General features: G+C 42.1%; 1 protein-coding gene across 1 annotated transcript in view; it reads right to left on the minus strand.

Moving 5' to 3' along the window:
- Positions 1-17,841, minus strand: part of LOC117530533 (formin-2-like) — a 116,112-nt gene extending 98,271 nt beyond the window's left edge. The window contains 2 exon segments of the mRNA XM_034193425.1: positions 3,972-4,213; positions 15,938-17,841. Coding sequence (XP_034049316.1) covers positions 3,972-4,213; positions 15,938-17,571 — 1,876 coding nt within the window. The 5' untranslated portion in view covers positions 17,572-17,841.
- Positions 17,842-18,295: the final 454 nt, after the last annotated feature.

Here is an 18,295-nt window from a genome sequence, read left to right on the forward strand (position 1 = left end):
ACACATGCCATTAATCATAACACATGGTAACAGGTTGCAGCAGTTCCTGAGCACACCTGATGCCTCTGCCTCAAATCATCACATTCGTGATCAGCGGCCAAGAATGTACACTTTGGGGTATTCGTGACTTGTCGTCATTATGTGTAAATGCAGAATTATGACATTTGAAAGAGTCTATAAACTTAATACTGCTGATATATTGTTCAAATTCAGCCAGAAGTCCGTGTAAATTGGAGTCTTGTTCAATACTCTGCATTTTCAAATATGGATGATCAGACAGATGTGATCAGATCTGTGATCACAGAGCAATAAAACGGCTGAGCTGCACATTAAAACAGCTGCACACACACACACACACACACACACACACACACACACACACACACACACACACACACACACACACACACACACACACACACACACACACACACACAGACTGTATCAAAGTAAAAAAGTTTTTCTTTCATTGAAAGCTCCATTGAAAGGCACGCAAAGCAAACAATGAAAAAAATTAACATTCCACTCACCCAGTGTAAAGATATCCAAATAAAAAAGTCCAAAACCAAAAGAAGCCCTCACATGCACTGTGATCGCACTTGCGCACACATGCGCCAACCAAGGAAAGGGTCCACTTGTCCTCACACGGATCCACAGCCAGAGATCATTTTCAAGTTCCACTCAGCCAGAGAATAACGTCCAGGTCCACTTTCCCTCAGGTTTTGATCACACAAGCCTGCGCGTGCCTATAATGTATGATCCCAGCTCTGCCTTCAACTCAAATTCTGTCACAACTGTGGCATGGTAGTGGCACGATTGTGATTAGATAGTCCTGAAAATAGCATCTTCTGAGTTTTTTCCAACATGAGACATACATTTGCGTGTCCAGGCAGTTTGTGGTGGTGCCAGTCCACATCATGTTCACAGCAGCAGTAAACCAGCATCCTGCCACACAAACAGCAGCATCACAATACTTTATGTTCCAAAATCTGGCAGACTCTGAAAAAGTTAAGAGTTTCAGGGAGAAGTGTGTCGTCTCCTCTGTAAATCCGAGCCATCACTTGCAAATAAAAGCTCAGAAGCTTCATTACTGAACATAACCGCTCTGTCTGTCAGCCATCGGGATGTTTCTGTTTTGCTCATAACTACGTCACACACTGAGAATTGCAGAGTGAGAAGTTTTCTGGATACACACCTGTTAACTAGCTCAGGGAGAAGAATAAAAAAACATCAGAGACCACTAATTATGAGTGTATGTGCATGGAGAGACTTACAATCATGAATACTTTGATGTTGTGTTGCTAACTGGGACGTTGACAAACATGCGACATGTCCTTTAAGATCTGCCTTATGCTTTAGGACCCTTGGGGCTACCTGAGCATCTTGTTGCCTCCTTCTTCCATTAACATCTGAAAAAAGAAAGCTCCTTTTAACTGGCCTGTATGTTTTCTATGACACCTTCTTGTCCTCTTCAGTCTTCATCACCTCTTTGGCACTATTTGACTGCATATCTCCTTTACAAATGGACCCCTGATTTCATTGCTGTAGACCTTGGAATGGTAGATTGGTGAGTCAATAAGACGTTCATTATGGGCACCTTTATGTTGTCATTTTCATTACACGTCAGTCCAGTTTATACAGCAGCAAATCACAACATGTGACCTCAAGGCACTACATACAAGTCAGGCTTAAATCTGTATCAACCCCTTGAGCAAGCAAAAAAAAAAAAAAAAAAAAACTCTCATTTTCTTTTTTTTTTCAATTATTACAGGAAGAAACATCAAGCAGACCAGGCTCAGTGGAGTGAATATCTGTTTTGGTTATAAGACCAAAAACAAACAATTGGGATTGTCAAATATACAATGATTGGGGGCACAAAAGACAACTAAGTTGCCAAGAACAGAGTCCTAGTAAAATGGAATATGGACTAGTCCACAATGCCGAACCCTAACCGTAACCCAAACCCTAACCCTACCCTAGCCACTAATCCACCTTATAGAATTTTAGCTTTATGTCAAGGAGTTCAACAAAAACATGACACAAACAGCTGAGGAACTACACATGCATTTGTATCCATTGTCCATCCACTTTCAAAGCCCATCAGTAAGTGGACAAACTAAATACATGGGTTATCTTTGATACAAATGATCACTTCTACAGTGATCATTTGTCAGGGGATGGATGCATGAATATTTCAAAGTTACTGAGTATGTCATAGATTGTATGGTAAATATATCTCGAGTTTGTAGTTCTTAAAACTGAATGACTATGCAAGAAGAACACTAGTGTGGGCAAGAAGAAGACTAGTGTGGGAAGCCACCAAGACAACCCTCATGGAGCACACAGACAGTGTGTGAGTGTGTGTCATGAATGAATATGAGGCATCACAAAGCATTTCAAGCATCTTCATTGAATGGAAAAGTGGACAGTCCATTTAACTCAGTGGGTGATAAAAGTAATCGGTGTTCTGGCCAGGCAAGAGATCTGCAAACAAAAACAGCAAAGCACACAGCACCACCTGCAACACCTCCTCCCCTCTGTCTCCATCCATCTGACCTCCTCTTCAAATTCACTTTCATACATGCATTATGAAAGTGTTTATGTAACTTATATCTGGGTAACATGAATAGCAGAAAATCTCTGCACTGAATTTGCCTCTGCAGACCTCATTTTAAGAACAATGCACCACAGATAAGTCCACAGATAAGTACATTCCCTTCTAAACAACAACAGTGCTTAGGGTGAAAAATAACAAGTGGTTAGTTTGAAAACTGGCACTTGACACTTTGCGCCGGGTGTAAGATGGAGCCCCAGGTGTACAGTAGGTTACTAACAGTGGTGGGCACAGCTAACCAAAAAGTTAGCTTTGATAACCGCTAATCAGCTAACTGAAAAGTTATCTTTTATAACGCTAAACCAATAAACCACCAAAAAGAATTATAGAAGCTACCGCTAACTTTCAGTATGGTCTCCTGTACACTCTCAGCTACTAACAAGCTGATTTTGAGTTTAAACTCCTCCAATGCTTCTGATAGAATCAAAGATGATCACAAACCCAAACACAGCCAGTGAGTCAGTGCTTCTGTCTTTGTGCACCCTGCCCCCTGCTGTAGGGAAGAGTCATTTACCTTGACAGCATACTGTGGTCCAGCCATGAGGCAGGTTTGACTTATGGCTTTGATTTATAAATCAAATTAATCTGGATAGAATAACTACATTAATGTCAACTCTGTCGTTTGTACAAAGTGAAAATATAACACATATCTTTTAATTTTAAAGTAATGCATTAATTCTGAAGTTTTAATCATTAGCTCACACAGATGCCCAAAGGGATTATAGATAAACTGAGCCTCCGTTCACACTGATTGGTTCACTCATCATTCTATGTAAAAACCAACATAAGCTAATGTAATGTGTATTGGTGTTTACAAATAAACATGCTTTTGTAAAATATGTCTTTTTTTTCATTTGTAAAAAAAAAAGCATTTGCAAAACCGAAACATCTGTTTGTTAAGTTGTGATTTGACAACCGTGTGATATAACTGGGTGCCAGTAGATGGCAGTGTTCTATGCATTTTGACCACTATATGCTGTCAAGGGAAATTACTTCTTTTTTTTTTGTAGCAGCCTGGCGGCCAGGCCCCTTCTGCTGGGGTAGAGTTGAGCTCAGCTCCTCTCAGCTACCTCACTGCTGCAAAATACATAGCAGACAGATGCAAACAAGGTTTATAAATGTTTTTCACTGTTACTAACTATGTAAAAAACATTAGCGGTCTAAAAGTTATCAGAACTAAATTTATCGTAAGCTAATTGGTCTGCTGAAAAGCTAACCCGCTAACAAAAAAGTTAGCTCCGCTAATTAGCGGTTAGTGGATTAGCGGAACTGTGCCCACCACTGGTTACTAAGGGCACTAAGTGTCTTCACAGTGAAGTCATATAATATTGATGTTGTTTTTGTGGTCTGTACTCACCAGTGAAAACATCCTGGAACCCATACGTTGGCACTTGTCCATAGGAGGATCGTCTAGACGGACAAATGGGCTGGCTGCCTCCTCCTCTGTAGCCCACCAGGTATTCATGTGCACCTCCACAGCCATCTACCTCTGGGCTTCTCAGTCGTTTCTCGATCTCCTCAGTCCAGTCAGCTGAGCGACTCAGAGGTCCAGTGAGACTTCGAGAGCGCTGCCGACGGACGTGATCAATAACCATCATCCTGTCAACCATTTTGACAAAAGTGACAACGAGAAGATAAATATGGATAAGATAAGAACCAAACCTTTGTCCTACATTACAGCACATTCCATATGAACTGTTTTATTTTAACAAAACCTTTTTTACAAGATTGCTGCAGAAAGTTAGTGTTTCTTTTTCAGGTAGTCAGTGATTTTCAATTTTTCACAGGTGGCGTGAAATCATCCTGGAACCTTCTGCATCCGTGCAAAACCACTGCATTAAATGTTTTACTTTAACTGATGTAAACATTATATTTTTGTCCCTTATTAATGAAGAAAATTTCCCTGATTGTCGGGTTTGGTAAGTACCTGAATATGTGCAGCAAGAATATGACACACGACAAATAAATAAACAGAAATGCATACCATGATACAGTTGTGAAAAAGTTTGGACAGCCTTGACCAGCCTTAACATCAAAGTCAAAGACAACTTTATTTGTCGGTTTTGTTCGATGTACAGGACATATAGAGTACTGAAATTGTGATTCTCTCACACAATAAAATGTAAAAAGGTGCAGGATATAAAAAGTACCAAAAATTACAAAAAAAAAAAAAAAAAATTACAAGTATGTACAAAATAGGGGCAAGAAGGTGTGAGTTTGAGTATGAATACACTGTGACCACTGACGGGTGAAGTGAATAACACTGATTATCTCCATACAATGGCACCTGTCAGTGAGCAGGGCATATTAGGCAGGACATTAGCATCCTGCATTTGAAGTTGAGGTGTTGGAAGCAGAAAAAAATGGAGAAGCATAAAGACTTTACTATGTTGCATAGAAGTCGGAGACAGTACCGCTGGATTGGCACACTGGGGTGGGGGTCCCCATCTTTTAAAAAAAAGGGACAAAGAAGGTGGTTTCAATCATAGAGGGTTCACACTTCTCAGCCTCTTGGAAAGTCTATGCCAGGGTACTACAGAGGAGACTTAGACTGTTAGTTGAACCTCCGATTCAGCAGGAGCCATCCTGGTTGTGGAACAGTGGACCAGCTCTTTACACTCAAATGACGTCATAACTTAAAACCTTTGCTATATTCTAGATCCTCTCATCGAACCCTTTAATTTGGTGTATTACACAACATGTTTTCAGTGGTGGGCACAGATAACCAAAAAATTAACTTCAATAACAGATAAACAGATAACATAAGTGTTATCTTTGATAAAGATAAACCACCCAAAAATGTATTGGAAGTTATAAATAGCAGATAAATTCCAGTATTGTCTCCGGTACACTTGTAACTACTAACAAGCTGATTTTGAGTTTTAACACCATGATCACTTCTGAAAGCATCAAAGGTGATGACAAACCCAAACAACGAGTCAGTACTTCTGTCTTTGAGCTTCCTGCTCCCTGCTGGAAGCTTCTTTTTATTACATGGCTTCCAGTACAGACGCAAGCTGAGAGGAGCCACACAGCTCAACTTTTTATTCAATCACAATGCTTCCATCAGGTGGAGGTCTTGGAAAATAAAGCAATGCTGAGTTATGGTTTGGTGTATAAATAAAATTAATACTGATAGAGTAACTGTCATTTCTGTCATTTGTACAAAGTTAAAATATAACATATATCTTTTAATGTTGAATAATGCACTAATTCTGAAGTTTTGTAACAAACACAGACAGATCACAAAGGATTCTGGGTAAAATGTGCCTCGGCTAAACACTGATTGGTTGATTCATTCATTATGTAAACCAACACGTTAATGTGACGTGTGTCGTGTGTTGGTGTTTACAGATAAATGTGCTTTTGTAAAATATTCCATTTTTTTATTTGTAAAAAAAAAAGGATTTTCAAAAAAAAAAAAAAAGCCAAGTTGTAATTAGATAACCGTCTGATATAACCTGTGTCAAAAATAAATAATAGAACACTGCCATGATCTACTGGTGCCAGACGTTCAGTACTTGAGCTGGATTTACACTGTGCGAGTTTTGGCCCTTTTTTCATCTGATTTTTCACTCGTGCGAGAATTTTTTGGATCGCACCGAGTTTCAGGTTAATCGCGCGTCCTGTATCATTTAGTATACATGCAGTAACAAGCTGTGTTTAACATCTCATAACCACCTCCTGATCGCCGATCGTATGGTCGAATGAAAATCAAACCTGTTTGATATTACAACCCCTGGCAATAATTATGGAATCACCGGCCTCGGAGGATGTTCATTCAGTTGTTTAATTTTGTAGAAAAAAAGCAGATCACAGACATGACACAAAACTAAAGTCATTTCAAATGGCAACTTTCTGGCTTTAAGAAACACTATATTATAGAATATTATATTATCTTGCCAAAACAAAGTTTTGGCAAGATAATAAAGATTTGAGTGACTGGTAAGAAGCAGAGTGTGATGTCTGGACAACCAGGCCACAAGAGCTCCAAAGCTGCAGCTCTTGTTTGATGTTCCTGGTCAGTAGCGATCAGTGCCAATCAAACATTAGTCCAAAGATGGAAAACCAGTTAATCTCACGACAGCATCATCTGGGATGTGCTCCACAAACAAGTCAGATTGTCCACCTCACAACTCAGAGCTTACAGGAATTAAAGGATCTGCTGCTCACATCTTTGTGCCAAATAACCACAGAACACCTTCAGAGGTGTAGAGGACCAAGTCTCAGAGGGGTCATGGTGGTTTTGGTGGCAAAGGGAGACCTACACAATATTAGGCGGGAGGTGGTTACAATATTATGGCTGATTGTTGTCGATTGTCACATACAGACTCAACAGCATTTGACTCAGTGTTTTTGGGGAGGTGGTGGCCTGGAGATTAAAGAGGGGGCTTGTAGCTTAGAGGATCCTCAGTTTGGTTATCCATCAGCCGGGAAACTCAATAAAATGTCCTTCAGCAAGGTCATTAATCCCCAGGTTGCTCCCAGGGTGCAGTTGGGCGCCTTGCGTGGCAGCACGCTGACGTCATTGTGTGAGTGAATGTGAGGGTCACTCACTCCGTTTGTTGAGAGTTCAGGTTCTGCAGTGAAATCCCAACAGTAAGGACTCAAACAGGCAGCCAGTCACAGAGCTCAGCACAGCACAGTGTAAGAACATCAGGTAGATCATCGATAAGGTGTCACTGAATACAAACCGAGGTCTTGAGGGGTTAACTCACTCTCAGAAACAGCTCAAGTCTTGACGCTGTACTGTATTCTGGTTCAGTCCATTGGACACTGTATTTACAGCGTCTCTGCATGGAAACCCCACAGTCAAACCTGTCTGATTGCCACCCAAGTTAGTTTACACCAAGAAAAAACACTTGAAGACTTATTTACATAATTAGACTTTTAAGTAAAAAAAAAAAAACAAAAAAAAAAAACAGTGCATTTGCTAGTTTCTTTTAAATGACTATTTAAGTATGTGAATAACAACCTGGTGTGTCTATGGCAAAAATGGTAAATGGACTGCATTTACAGTTGTATGTGAAAGTTTGGGCACCCCCTGATGATTTTCATGATTTTCCTTTATAAATCACTGGTTGTTTGGATCAGCAATTTCAGTTAAATATATCATGTAGCAGAGAAACACAGTGATATTTGAGAAGTGAAATGAAGTTTATAGGATTTACACAAAGTGTGCAATAATTATTTAAACAAAATTAGGCAGGTGCATGAATTTGGGCACCCCAACAGAAAAAAAAAAAATACATCAATATTTACCAAATCCTCCTTTTGCAGAAATAATAGCCTCTAAAAGTTTCCTATAGCTTCCAATGAGAGTCTGGATTCTGGTTGAAGGTATTGCACCATTCTTCTTTACAAAACATCTCAGGTTTGTTGGTTTCCCAGCATGGACAGCATGCTTAAAATCACACCACAGATTTTCTATAATATTCAGGTCTGGGGACTGAGATGACCATTACAGAATGTTGTACTTGTTCCTCTGCATGAATGTCTTAGTAGATTTTGAGCAGTGTTTAGGGTCATTGTCTTGTTGAAAGATCCAGCCCCAGCACAACTTCAACTTCGTCACTGATTCATGAACATTGTTATCAAGAATCTGCTGATATTGACTGGAATCCATGTGACCCTCAACTTTAACAAGATTCCCAGTACCTGCACTGGCCACACAGCCACACAGCATGATGGAACCACGTCCAAATTTTACTGTAGGTAGCAAGTGTTTTTCTTGGAATGCTGTGTTCTTGTTCAGCCATGCATACCGCCCCTTGTTGTGTCCAAATAACTTAATTTTAGTTTCATCAGTCCACAGCACCTTATTCCAAAATGAAGCTGGCTTGTCCAAATGTGTTTTAGCATAGCTCAAGTGACTCTGTTTGTGGCGTGTACGCAGAAAAGGCTTCCTCTGCATTACAGCATCATACAGCATCTCTTTGTACAAAGTGCGCTGTATAGTTGAACGATGCACAGAGACACTATCTGCAGCCACCTTAAATACCCTTTCTCATGACTGGATTCACCTGTGTAAGGAGGTCAAGGATCAATGAGCTTACCAAACCAATTGTTTATTCCAGTAATTAGTGCTCAATGTATTCAAATCAATAAAATGACAAGGGTAGCCCAAATTTATGCACTTGCCTAATTTTGTTTAAATAATTATTGCACACTATTTACTCTGTAAATAGTGGAAACTTCATTTCTCTTCTCAAATATCAGTGTGTTCATCTGCTATATACAGTCACAAATATTTGTTTTATCGGCTCCACTAACGCGTTGCCGGTAAAACTCCTTTTTACCGTTAGCGACTGTCAATCTATTGTGAAAAATGCACAATAGATTGACAGTCGTGTTGATCCATATTTGTGATGTAACAGCAGACACTGACTATTTCCTGTGTGAAAGTCACTCCACCCGTGTCTGTACGAATGGAAAAAATAGAATCCATGTTCTGAAGCCCATTCACACACTGTGCTGGGCTTCACTTCTGCAGTCTGTCCCAGATGCACTCAAAACAAAAAAAATACAATGAAATTAAAAAACCTCCCACTTTCCTCCTCAAAATATCTCTGGAAAATCTGTCCACCAAATAAACATCACCAGTCATGTAACTACATTCTTCTAAGGGCTGCTTCACACATAACATAATTGAAGTCGACTAGCGCACGAAGAAGGAATTGCATGCCAGTGGTGGAAAACTGGAGCCGCCTCCGACACCTCGTACACCTGTTGCTACAACCATTTGCACACACTAGTGGCCAAAAGACAGAGTATGCCCTGTGAGAGCCCATTCGATCCCTCTTGCACCAGGTGTCTGCCAAATTCCAGGTGACACACACAAGCATCTAATATGGCTCGTGGAGCACTTACAAATAGTGTAGCCATTTGCGCTGTTAGCACAAAAACAGCAGGTGATCACGATCGAGCTGGCTGTTGCCAAGTACACATGCGGCGTGACAAAATGTTGGGGGGAGTGAGGGGGGCGCCCCCCTCGCTCCCCCCAACATGTGGTGTGCATGTGGTTTGCGCACCCCCCCTCCCCCACAGGCAAGGCACCTCTCTTCTGACATCTTGGTCTGTGCGCTGAAAGGACGGGGGCGTGTCTGTCTGCCAACAGCTGTTGAGACATCTCGGACGTCACAGCTACAGATTATGTCCCATGTTTTGATGGACATGTGCGTGTGTGTGTGCTTGCTGTCCTCACGTGGAAATACATAAAACATAGATCGCTTTTGCAACGGGCTGGGAAACGGAGCATCAGTTCATGTGGACACGCAGCAGGTGATATGAATGTCACGTCTGTCTGACAGGACACACATGTTGGGCCGGACACACATGTCCTGTGAGCAGCGGGCCACAGGTGACAAGCCAACAGTGTGACAAATATGCCACTTTCAGTCACGTATCACCAAAAAATGCTGTAATAAACACAGTTTTGTCAGTTATTACGGCGCTTTTTTTCTCTTTATTAAAACCAATACGTTTATCATCTTGTTGATTTTAGCCATTTTACGCACCTCTTCTAAGACTGTGATTGTAGCGCAGTGATAAATTTTCCATCTGGTAATCTGAGCTTTTGTAAAATGCCGGTTCGAATCCCGTGAGTAGCATTTATTTTTTATTTAACCAGGGTTATTGAACCGCAGCGTTCTGTATTGCATCCCCTTTTATTTATTATTTATATCAACCCAGTGATTTTCTCTAATTATACAACTGGTTTTTATTTTATTTTTCTCCACATCACATGCAATGTGGTGCAGCTGCTCGCACTGTGTTCGTGCCCGTGTACGATGGGTCGTGCTTCCCCATTTCATGTTTGGTTCGTGGATTTTCTTCTGGTTTCTGCGTCTTTTCTGTTATGTGTGAATGGGGCCCTTAAACACACGTTTTAACCATTTTGACATATACGCCGTCAAACTCCACCAAAAAAAAAAAACACTGTAGAAAATTCTGTATTCCCATTCAATAGAGGGCCTCGCGGGGCATTACCCTACATGATTAGAATAGATTAGATTAGATTAGATTAGATAGAACATTGGTCCCTTGGGAAGACTCCCTCAGGGAAATTGAAGTTCCAGCAGCATTGTATAGCAGCACACAGGGTAAGAAGCACACATAGTATCAAAAGTGAAAGTAAAAAAGAAAAGCAGTTTGCAATATAAATGTACAATATAAATACCAGACATACTGATCAATACTGGTTTACTGGCTACAAAACTGTTCCTCTGATGTCATCGAAGTCCACATTCCTCACAGTTTCATATTTCTGTGCGTTTATCAGCAGCAGGTGAAATCAGGCTAAATTCTCCATGTTTGTGACTTAATTTCTCAGGACACATGGCACCAAAAATAAAACACATCAATATTTTCATAATTCTGTATTTATTTAGGAGTGTCAGCTCATTTGACATTTTACTTATTAGTGATACGTGCTTTAAGTGTGCAGCCGAGCCACAGAAAAACGTAATAGAGCTGTTTATCTCAGCTATCTGTCAATGTGCTGAAGTCATTATTGATTTACAGAATACTGACTTTGGTGTTATTTTTCATTGGTATTATTAATATATATATATATATATTTCTGGCTTTACATTGAGGAGTTCAATGGAGTTTACATTTCTGGGACGTTATCAGCTCTATAATGAATTTCTCTATGCTCACTTATTCCAATTACGGGTCGCAGGGTGGCTGGAGCCCATCCAGTGGTCATTAGGGCGAGAGGCGGGGGACACCCTGGATAGGACACCAGTCTCTCACAGGGCCGCATATAGATGGATAAACACATTCACACCTATGCTCAATTTAAAGTTTGGAATTTATCTAACCTGCATGTCTTTGGGAGTGAGAGGAAACCCACACAAACACGGAGAGAACATACAAACACTACACTGATAGATCCAGACAGGAAGCGATCCCACGAGCTTCTTACTTTGAGGCAACAGTGTTAACAACTAATCACAGCACTGCCCAGCTCCATAATTAAGTCATATAAAGTAATGCATTATTTTTAATGCCATAATTATAATCAGTATAAAAAGCCTGATGGTGGAGATGGAACCAACACACTGTCAGCTTCAACATGAACGTGTCTGACAGCTACATGAGCTGGTTGTTGCTTTATTTTCCCATATTTTTTTCTTTTCTTCATCTGCAAATCTATACTATATTTTATATTTATTTTCAGATCAGTTTTTGCACCCACATGCACATCCTATCACTTTTGGGGAGTAAAACCAAGAATCCAACAACCAGTTGCCTTTACATGTGTGATTTACAATTTGATTAACACTATCACTGTGGAGTCAGAATCCTGGGACACTGAACGTTGCCACTCTCTGTTAAAGGGGTCATGTTATACACATGGTCAGTATGATATTAAAAGTCACCACTGAGGTGACCCTTATTTAAAAGTAAGACCCTTCGGCTGCTCCCTTGTTTTCACTTGGGGTCGCCACAGCAAATCCAAGGTGAATCTGCACCTTGAACTGGTGCACATTTTACACCAGATGCCCTTCCTGACGCAAATCCACATTACAAAAAAGGTTACACAATTTATGTGTATGTCCTATTTAAATTGAAAGAACCTGCTGCGTGTGACACTAGCTTAGCCTTTTGGAAGTGAAAAGTGATCATCAGTACTCACTTTACCGCTTTATTTAGACGTCTTCTGTATCTTGCATTGTAAGATGTTGTTCAGAGTGCCGCCACATTGTGTTGCTACATCTGTAAGATCATCCATACGCTATAAAAGTAATCACTTTCAACATGCAAACTATGTGGGAATGGACCGGTTATCTGCCTGGGTGGTTGCCATCCAGGTCCCGAGGCAGTTCTGCTGCATTGTGGATGCGGCAAAGCACAGCACCAGTGCATGCTCCCAGACTTGACTTTCAAAATTATTGCTGCTTTGCTTATGTAACTAACGGAATCATTTATTTTTGCTCAATACTTAAGTAGAATAAATAACAAAAATTGGGTACATAATTATTTGGACAATTTTTTACATTTTGGCTCGACAATAACCACAGCTGAGTTGTAATGAAACATCTGAGATGTTCTTTGAATGCAGCCTCTCTGCTTTAATTCAGGAGGTTTGACAAAAATATTGCATTAAGTACAACTCATTAATGTTTATTTTTTCCTACTGGTGGAACATGAGTCCTAGTTCTTCCACTTCAATGCAGCTGATCATCTTTCTGGGTGTGATGGAATTCTATAGAAGAAATGCTGCAGCATTTAAACCAGGTCTCACTCTCCACTCATCGCTCATTCGTTGTTGTAACCACCGTGGTAACTACTTGGTCAGTCAGAACCTTTGTAACTTGATTGTATTCTATTCTGTGATATTGCAACCTGGTCTCATGGTAAGTCGTGATTCAGCGGCACAAAATATACATTAATCTATTGGTTTGTGATATTGTGACGAAAAGTGCCTCATTTTCATCACGGCTGCACAAATTTATTCCAATTCATTCCGTGATGGTTGCAGGAAATTAAAAGTGAAGCTGGGGGGTCAGGGTGGTTATGGTTTGGGGGGGGGGGAGGATTAGATTATAGTTAAGGTTAGGGTTGGGGCTAGGAGTAGGGTTAGTAATAGTGAGTTAAAAAAAAAAACACTGTCACAAAGATTTGACTAATTTTGTGACTGGAAGACGAAAAACAACAACAACAACAAAAATCTTTTTAATGATATGAGATAGAAACATACTTTTTTTTCTGAGAAGTTAACTTTGCGGACTTTCGAGCCAGCCATCAGCCATCTTTGTACTCCTCATAGAAGCTGTGTGATGACGTGCGCAATGTGAGTGTCCAATCGGAATTGGTTCACCGTCACATGGTTTTCCAAAAACCAATCGTAGGACAGATTTACCTCACGTGAAAAGCCAAAGATCATTTTCAGGAGTGATATGTTACTAGTTGGCCCATTTGAATAGCCCCCTGGCTGCTGGCTCCAATGCGCCCTGCACCATTATGCACAGCAATCAGTGAAAGTGAGCAGACGGAGCACACGGAGAGCCTCTGATGAAAATCTCACATGCTCAAACAAAGAGTGTGTAAATATCAGAATTGCTCCACTAGTTTGCATGTAGATGTTACTGGATAACTCTGTTGCTTTCTCAGCGTAAAGCACTGTTTGCCATATCAATGGAGCGGGGGGACTCCTCAGACTGTAAGGAGCCAAAGTGGGACAAAGTGTGAATGAAAGCTGCTTTAGGAGTAGCACCGAACACTTCAAAACACAGTAGAAGTGTGTGATGTAACCTTTGTGTAATAGCAGACAGAAATTGCTTTGAGATGAAGACAAAAATCGCATATTGTTCAAAATGTGCATTTGTGTTTATTGTTTGAACCTTTTTGTTGTACAGTCTTTCACACAAGACCTCAAAATACCTTTATAAAGTATCAAAACAGTTGTTTATTATAATTTGGTGTGTGTTTTGAATAAATGTGTGTGGAAAATTATTTCCACTTTACTTTTTCCTTTCTTATTTCTGATTGTAAACCTTTATTACACTTAAAAACACAACAAAAGCATATACATTATGAAAACACAGGTTGTCCTAAAAAAAGGAGACATAAAACTTGATTGTGGGATGCAGGGAGAGGTGTTAACAGCAATAATAAAACATTTATGCCAGGCGAGTGAACTGTCCAAAACATGCCCTCGGACCCCAGAGGGTTCAAATGCGTGAAATACCAAGGGGCTGAATACTTTTGCAAGCCACTGTGTGTGTGTATATACGAGGTCTGTCCATAAAGTATTGTACCTTTTTATTTTTTTCAAAAACTATATGGATTTCATTCATATGTTTTTACGTCAGACATGCTTGAACCCTCGTGCGCATGCGTGAGTTTTTCCACGCCTGTCGGTGACGTCATTTGCCTGTGAGCACGCCTTGTGGAAGGAGTGGTCCCGCCCCCTCATCGGATTTTCATTGTCTGGAAATGGTGGAATGAAAAGGACTTTTTTTCCATCAGAATTTTTTCAGAAGCTGTTAGAGACTGGCACCTAGAAACCATTCGAAAAATTTATCTGGCTTTCAGTGAAAATTTTACGGGCTTCACAGAGAATAAGGACTTTAACTACAGCTTTAAGGACCCCTTTAAGGACGGTCGGTGCGCCACGCTGCGAGCTGCGATGATGCAACACAAACCACTGGATCATTTCTAAGCTGATGGCTCTGTGGATACGAGACCGTCATGTGCTCTTTCTCTGGTTATCACAAGAGCTGGACATCAGCCATTTTCCGGCAGATTTCACTTTTAACAAGTGATTTTGTCATGGAAAGCTGCGCGGAGGCTTCATGTGTCACGACCAATTCGCTGATGAAGCAAGACAAAGGAACACCTCCGTTTCGGAGTGTTAGAGGACAAGTTGGGACATGTCCAGCTCTCCACAAGTTCTTTTATACTCACTCGACTGGTAAGCACTGAAAGCCGAGATAGACATGTCCCAACTTGTCCTCTAACACTCCGAAACGGAGGTGTTCCTTTGTCTCGCTTCATCAGCGAATCGGTCGTGACGCGCGAAGCCTCCGCGCGGCTTTCCATGACAAAATCACTTGTTAAAAGTGAAATCTGCCAGAAAATGGCTGATGTCCAGCTCTTGTGATAACCAGAGAAAGAGCACATGACGGTCTCGTATCCACAGAGCCATCAGCTTAGAAATGATCCAGTGGTTTGTGCCGCATCATCGCAGCTCGCAGCACCGACCGTCCTTAAAGGGGTTCTTAAAGCTGTAGTTAAAGTCCTTATTCTCTGTGAAGCCCGTAAAATTTTCACTGAAAGCCAGATAAATTTTTCGAATGGTTTCTAGGTGCCAGTCTCTAACAGCTTCTGAAAAAATTCTGATGGAAAAAAAGTCCTTTTCATTCCACCATTTCCAGACAATGAAAATCCGATGAGGGGGCGGGACCACTCCTTCCACAAGGAGTGCTCACAGGCAAATGACGTCACCGACAGGCGTGGAAAAACTCACGCATGTGCACGAGGGTTCAAGCATTTTCTGATGTAAAAACATATGAATGAAATCCATATAGTTTTTTAAAAAAATAAAAAGGACCGTTAATTTATGGACAGACCACGTGTATATATATATATATATATATATATATATATATATATATATATACACACATACACATTGGCTTGCAAAAGTGCAAAACATGTACAGACTGGTACTGTATATATTTGCAGTTCTTTATCTGTTGCAAGAAAATGAAAACCCATTTTTTAACATGCTGTCACACAGTAGTGTTGAAAATGAAATGAAATTGGAAAAATAAAACTGTCACATTGAACACGTTGTAACACTACGAGTACCTGTGAAGGTGTTCGTGGGTTCGGCACTGGGACCGCGGGCTGTTGGACAGGGACACAGCTGAAGACTGCGTCGGGGAGCTGAGCTGTCTCGTGGTGGTCTTGATGTAGGTGGGGAAGATGGATGGATGTGGTTTCATTTTCTGGTTGTTGGAGATTGAGGAGTTGGTGGACTTGAGGTGTATCTTGGCTAAGACGGGGTCCTTTTGAGGGTGCAGAGGGGGGGAGTAGGAATGATGCCTCCTGCCCTGTGTTTTTATTGTGTTGTTAAGAACAAGGTGGATCGGTTCTGAGACGGTGCCCAAACAGTCCTCCAGAGACTCGGCACTGGTACACGAGCCCATGCAACATTCACCCTCCTCAAACACGGCCCCTGAGCTTAACTCCTCTGTGGGATCGGAACTCCTGGACGTTTTGGTGAGACTCTCAGCAGGTGGAGGACTCAGGTTCACATCCACAGTGACGCCCCCCTCTGCTTCCTGTCGACTTCCTCCTCCTTCCTCCTTGCCCCCTGGGGGTTTTGCTCCACTGTCAGTGAAGCCGGTGATTTCCAGAAAGCTGTTACCGCTGGTTGTCATGGTGACGGGGCTGACTGCAGCTCCCCCATTAGTAGCTATGGTGATGGCTGTGTGGGGGGGCTGCTGCCGCCAGGCATGCTGGTCATTTGTCCCTAAGACAGCACAGAGAGTGGGTTCAGTTTTAACCTCTTCTGTCCCCTTCACATTTAGTTCTGGGTATCGATGCTCCTCTTCCTCTTCCCGCTTTTGCACCAAGGGGATGTGTACAGTTGGAGGGGGGCCAGGGTCCCTGACGGCGCTCGACAGAGTTCCACTGTTGAGGCATGACAGCGCATCAGACCCCAGTTCCAAGTCCAGAGTCAGGTCCAGCGGATCGGGAGGCGTTAACATACTGCCAGCATCACTCTGCCTCCTCCTCTCCACACTTATGACGACCTCTTGACCCCAGCTGAGCTCCTTCCCCCCTTCTACCCCCACTTCCACATCTGAGCTGACGATGCTTTGATGCTGCAGCTTTATTGCAAGCTGGATGTCTGCGAGCAGGTCCTCGTGCTCGGCGGTGGAGTGGAAGCTGTAGATGTCCGTGTCGGATCCTGAGCCTCCTTCCTTCTGTCTGCCTTCGTCTGCGGGAGAGACGGCCTCCGCTGCCCGCCGTCTGTCCTGCTCCAGGCCTCCATTCCTTTGCTCACGTTTGCTCTTCTTCTCGGCGGCTGCAGCCTCGGTGTCCGACTGTCCCAGCTCGTCCGCGGACAGGTTGGGTGTTTTTGAGCCGTCATCAGGGTGAGAGGCTAAAACATCCTCCTTTGAACCTGCCACGGACAAACACGCGTCTCCTTTAGTCTTCACGTGGTTCTTTCTCTTTCTGATAGAGAACACAGATGACTTGGAGTCCAATTTGGTTTTCTTTGTGCCTGCTCCTGAGCTGTGCACCTCTCCTCCTCCTCCTTCTCCTCCTCCTCCTTCTCTGCCTGCTCCTTTACCTCCATGCCTATTGGCGAGTTTTTTTCCTCCCTTTTTTGCAGCGTCTCCTCCTCCGTCTCTCCACTTCTCATCCAGTGAAGGGTGGCTTCCGTTTCCAAGTGCTGCGGCTTTCTTGTGCTTCGCCTCCTGGTTTCCCATGTTGACAGAAGCATCAGCAGGAGCGAGTCTCTCCTCTCCGCTCCTGCCTGGGAGGGCTCCTCTCCTCTGGGTTGGCTCGTAGCTGCCTGTGCGTGGAGATCATGGCTCCACCATCTTTGAACACAGCACACTGTGCTCCGGCATTGTGTTGCACTTGTGTTGCTTCGTCTTTTCCAGGGATGAAAGATGGTGCATTAGTGATGTTGATACTGATGCTAGAAAGACACAAAGCTCTCGTCTCCTCCACTCCTCTCTCTCTCTCTCTCTCTCTCTCTCTCTCTCTTTCTGTGATACCCTTTCCTTCCTCCTCCCCCATCTGCTCAAAGGAGTGACGCAGGCACTGCGTGCTCAGTGGAGCTCTGACCGGGAGAGAGAGAAAGAAACAATCAAAGGCAGGCCTGCTGGAGGAAAATATGCTGGCAGGAAGCAATAAATGGGGCTGGCAGTGGAAATGTGAATATTAACCTCCCACTTACACAGACAGTCTCATGGTGTGTCACCGTTGCTAATAACAAGTGCACTACATGTCCCATGATTCCAAGGTTTCTGCCTTCATTAACCACATTCAGCAGTGAAGTCAATCTGAGCTCCAAAATCACCCTCTCACACACAAATAAATATATATATTCCTTCAAAACAAGACCACACAATATCAAGAGCAAAAAGTTATAATAATAATAATAACAACAACCCTTGTGCGCTGAACATACATAAATGGTCAAGT

This window comes from Thalassophryne amazonica, chromosome 18, assembly GCF_902500255.1.
Source record: "Thalassophryne amazonica chromosome 18, fThaAma1.1, whole genome shotgun sequence".
Taxonomy (NCBI): Eukaryota; Metazoa; Chordata; class Actinopteri; order Batrachoidiformes; family Batrachoididae; genus Thalassophryne; species Thalassophryne amazonica.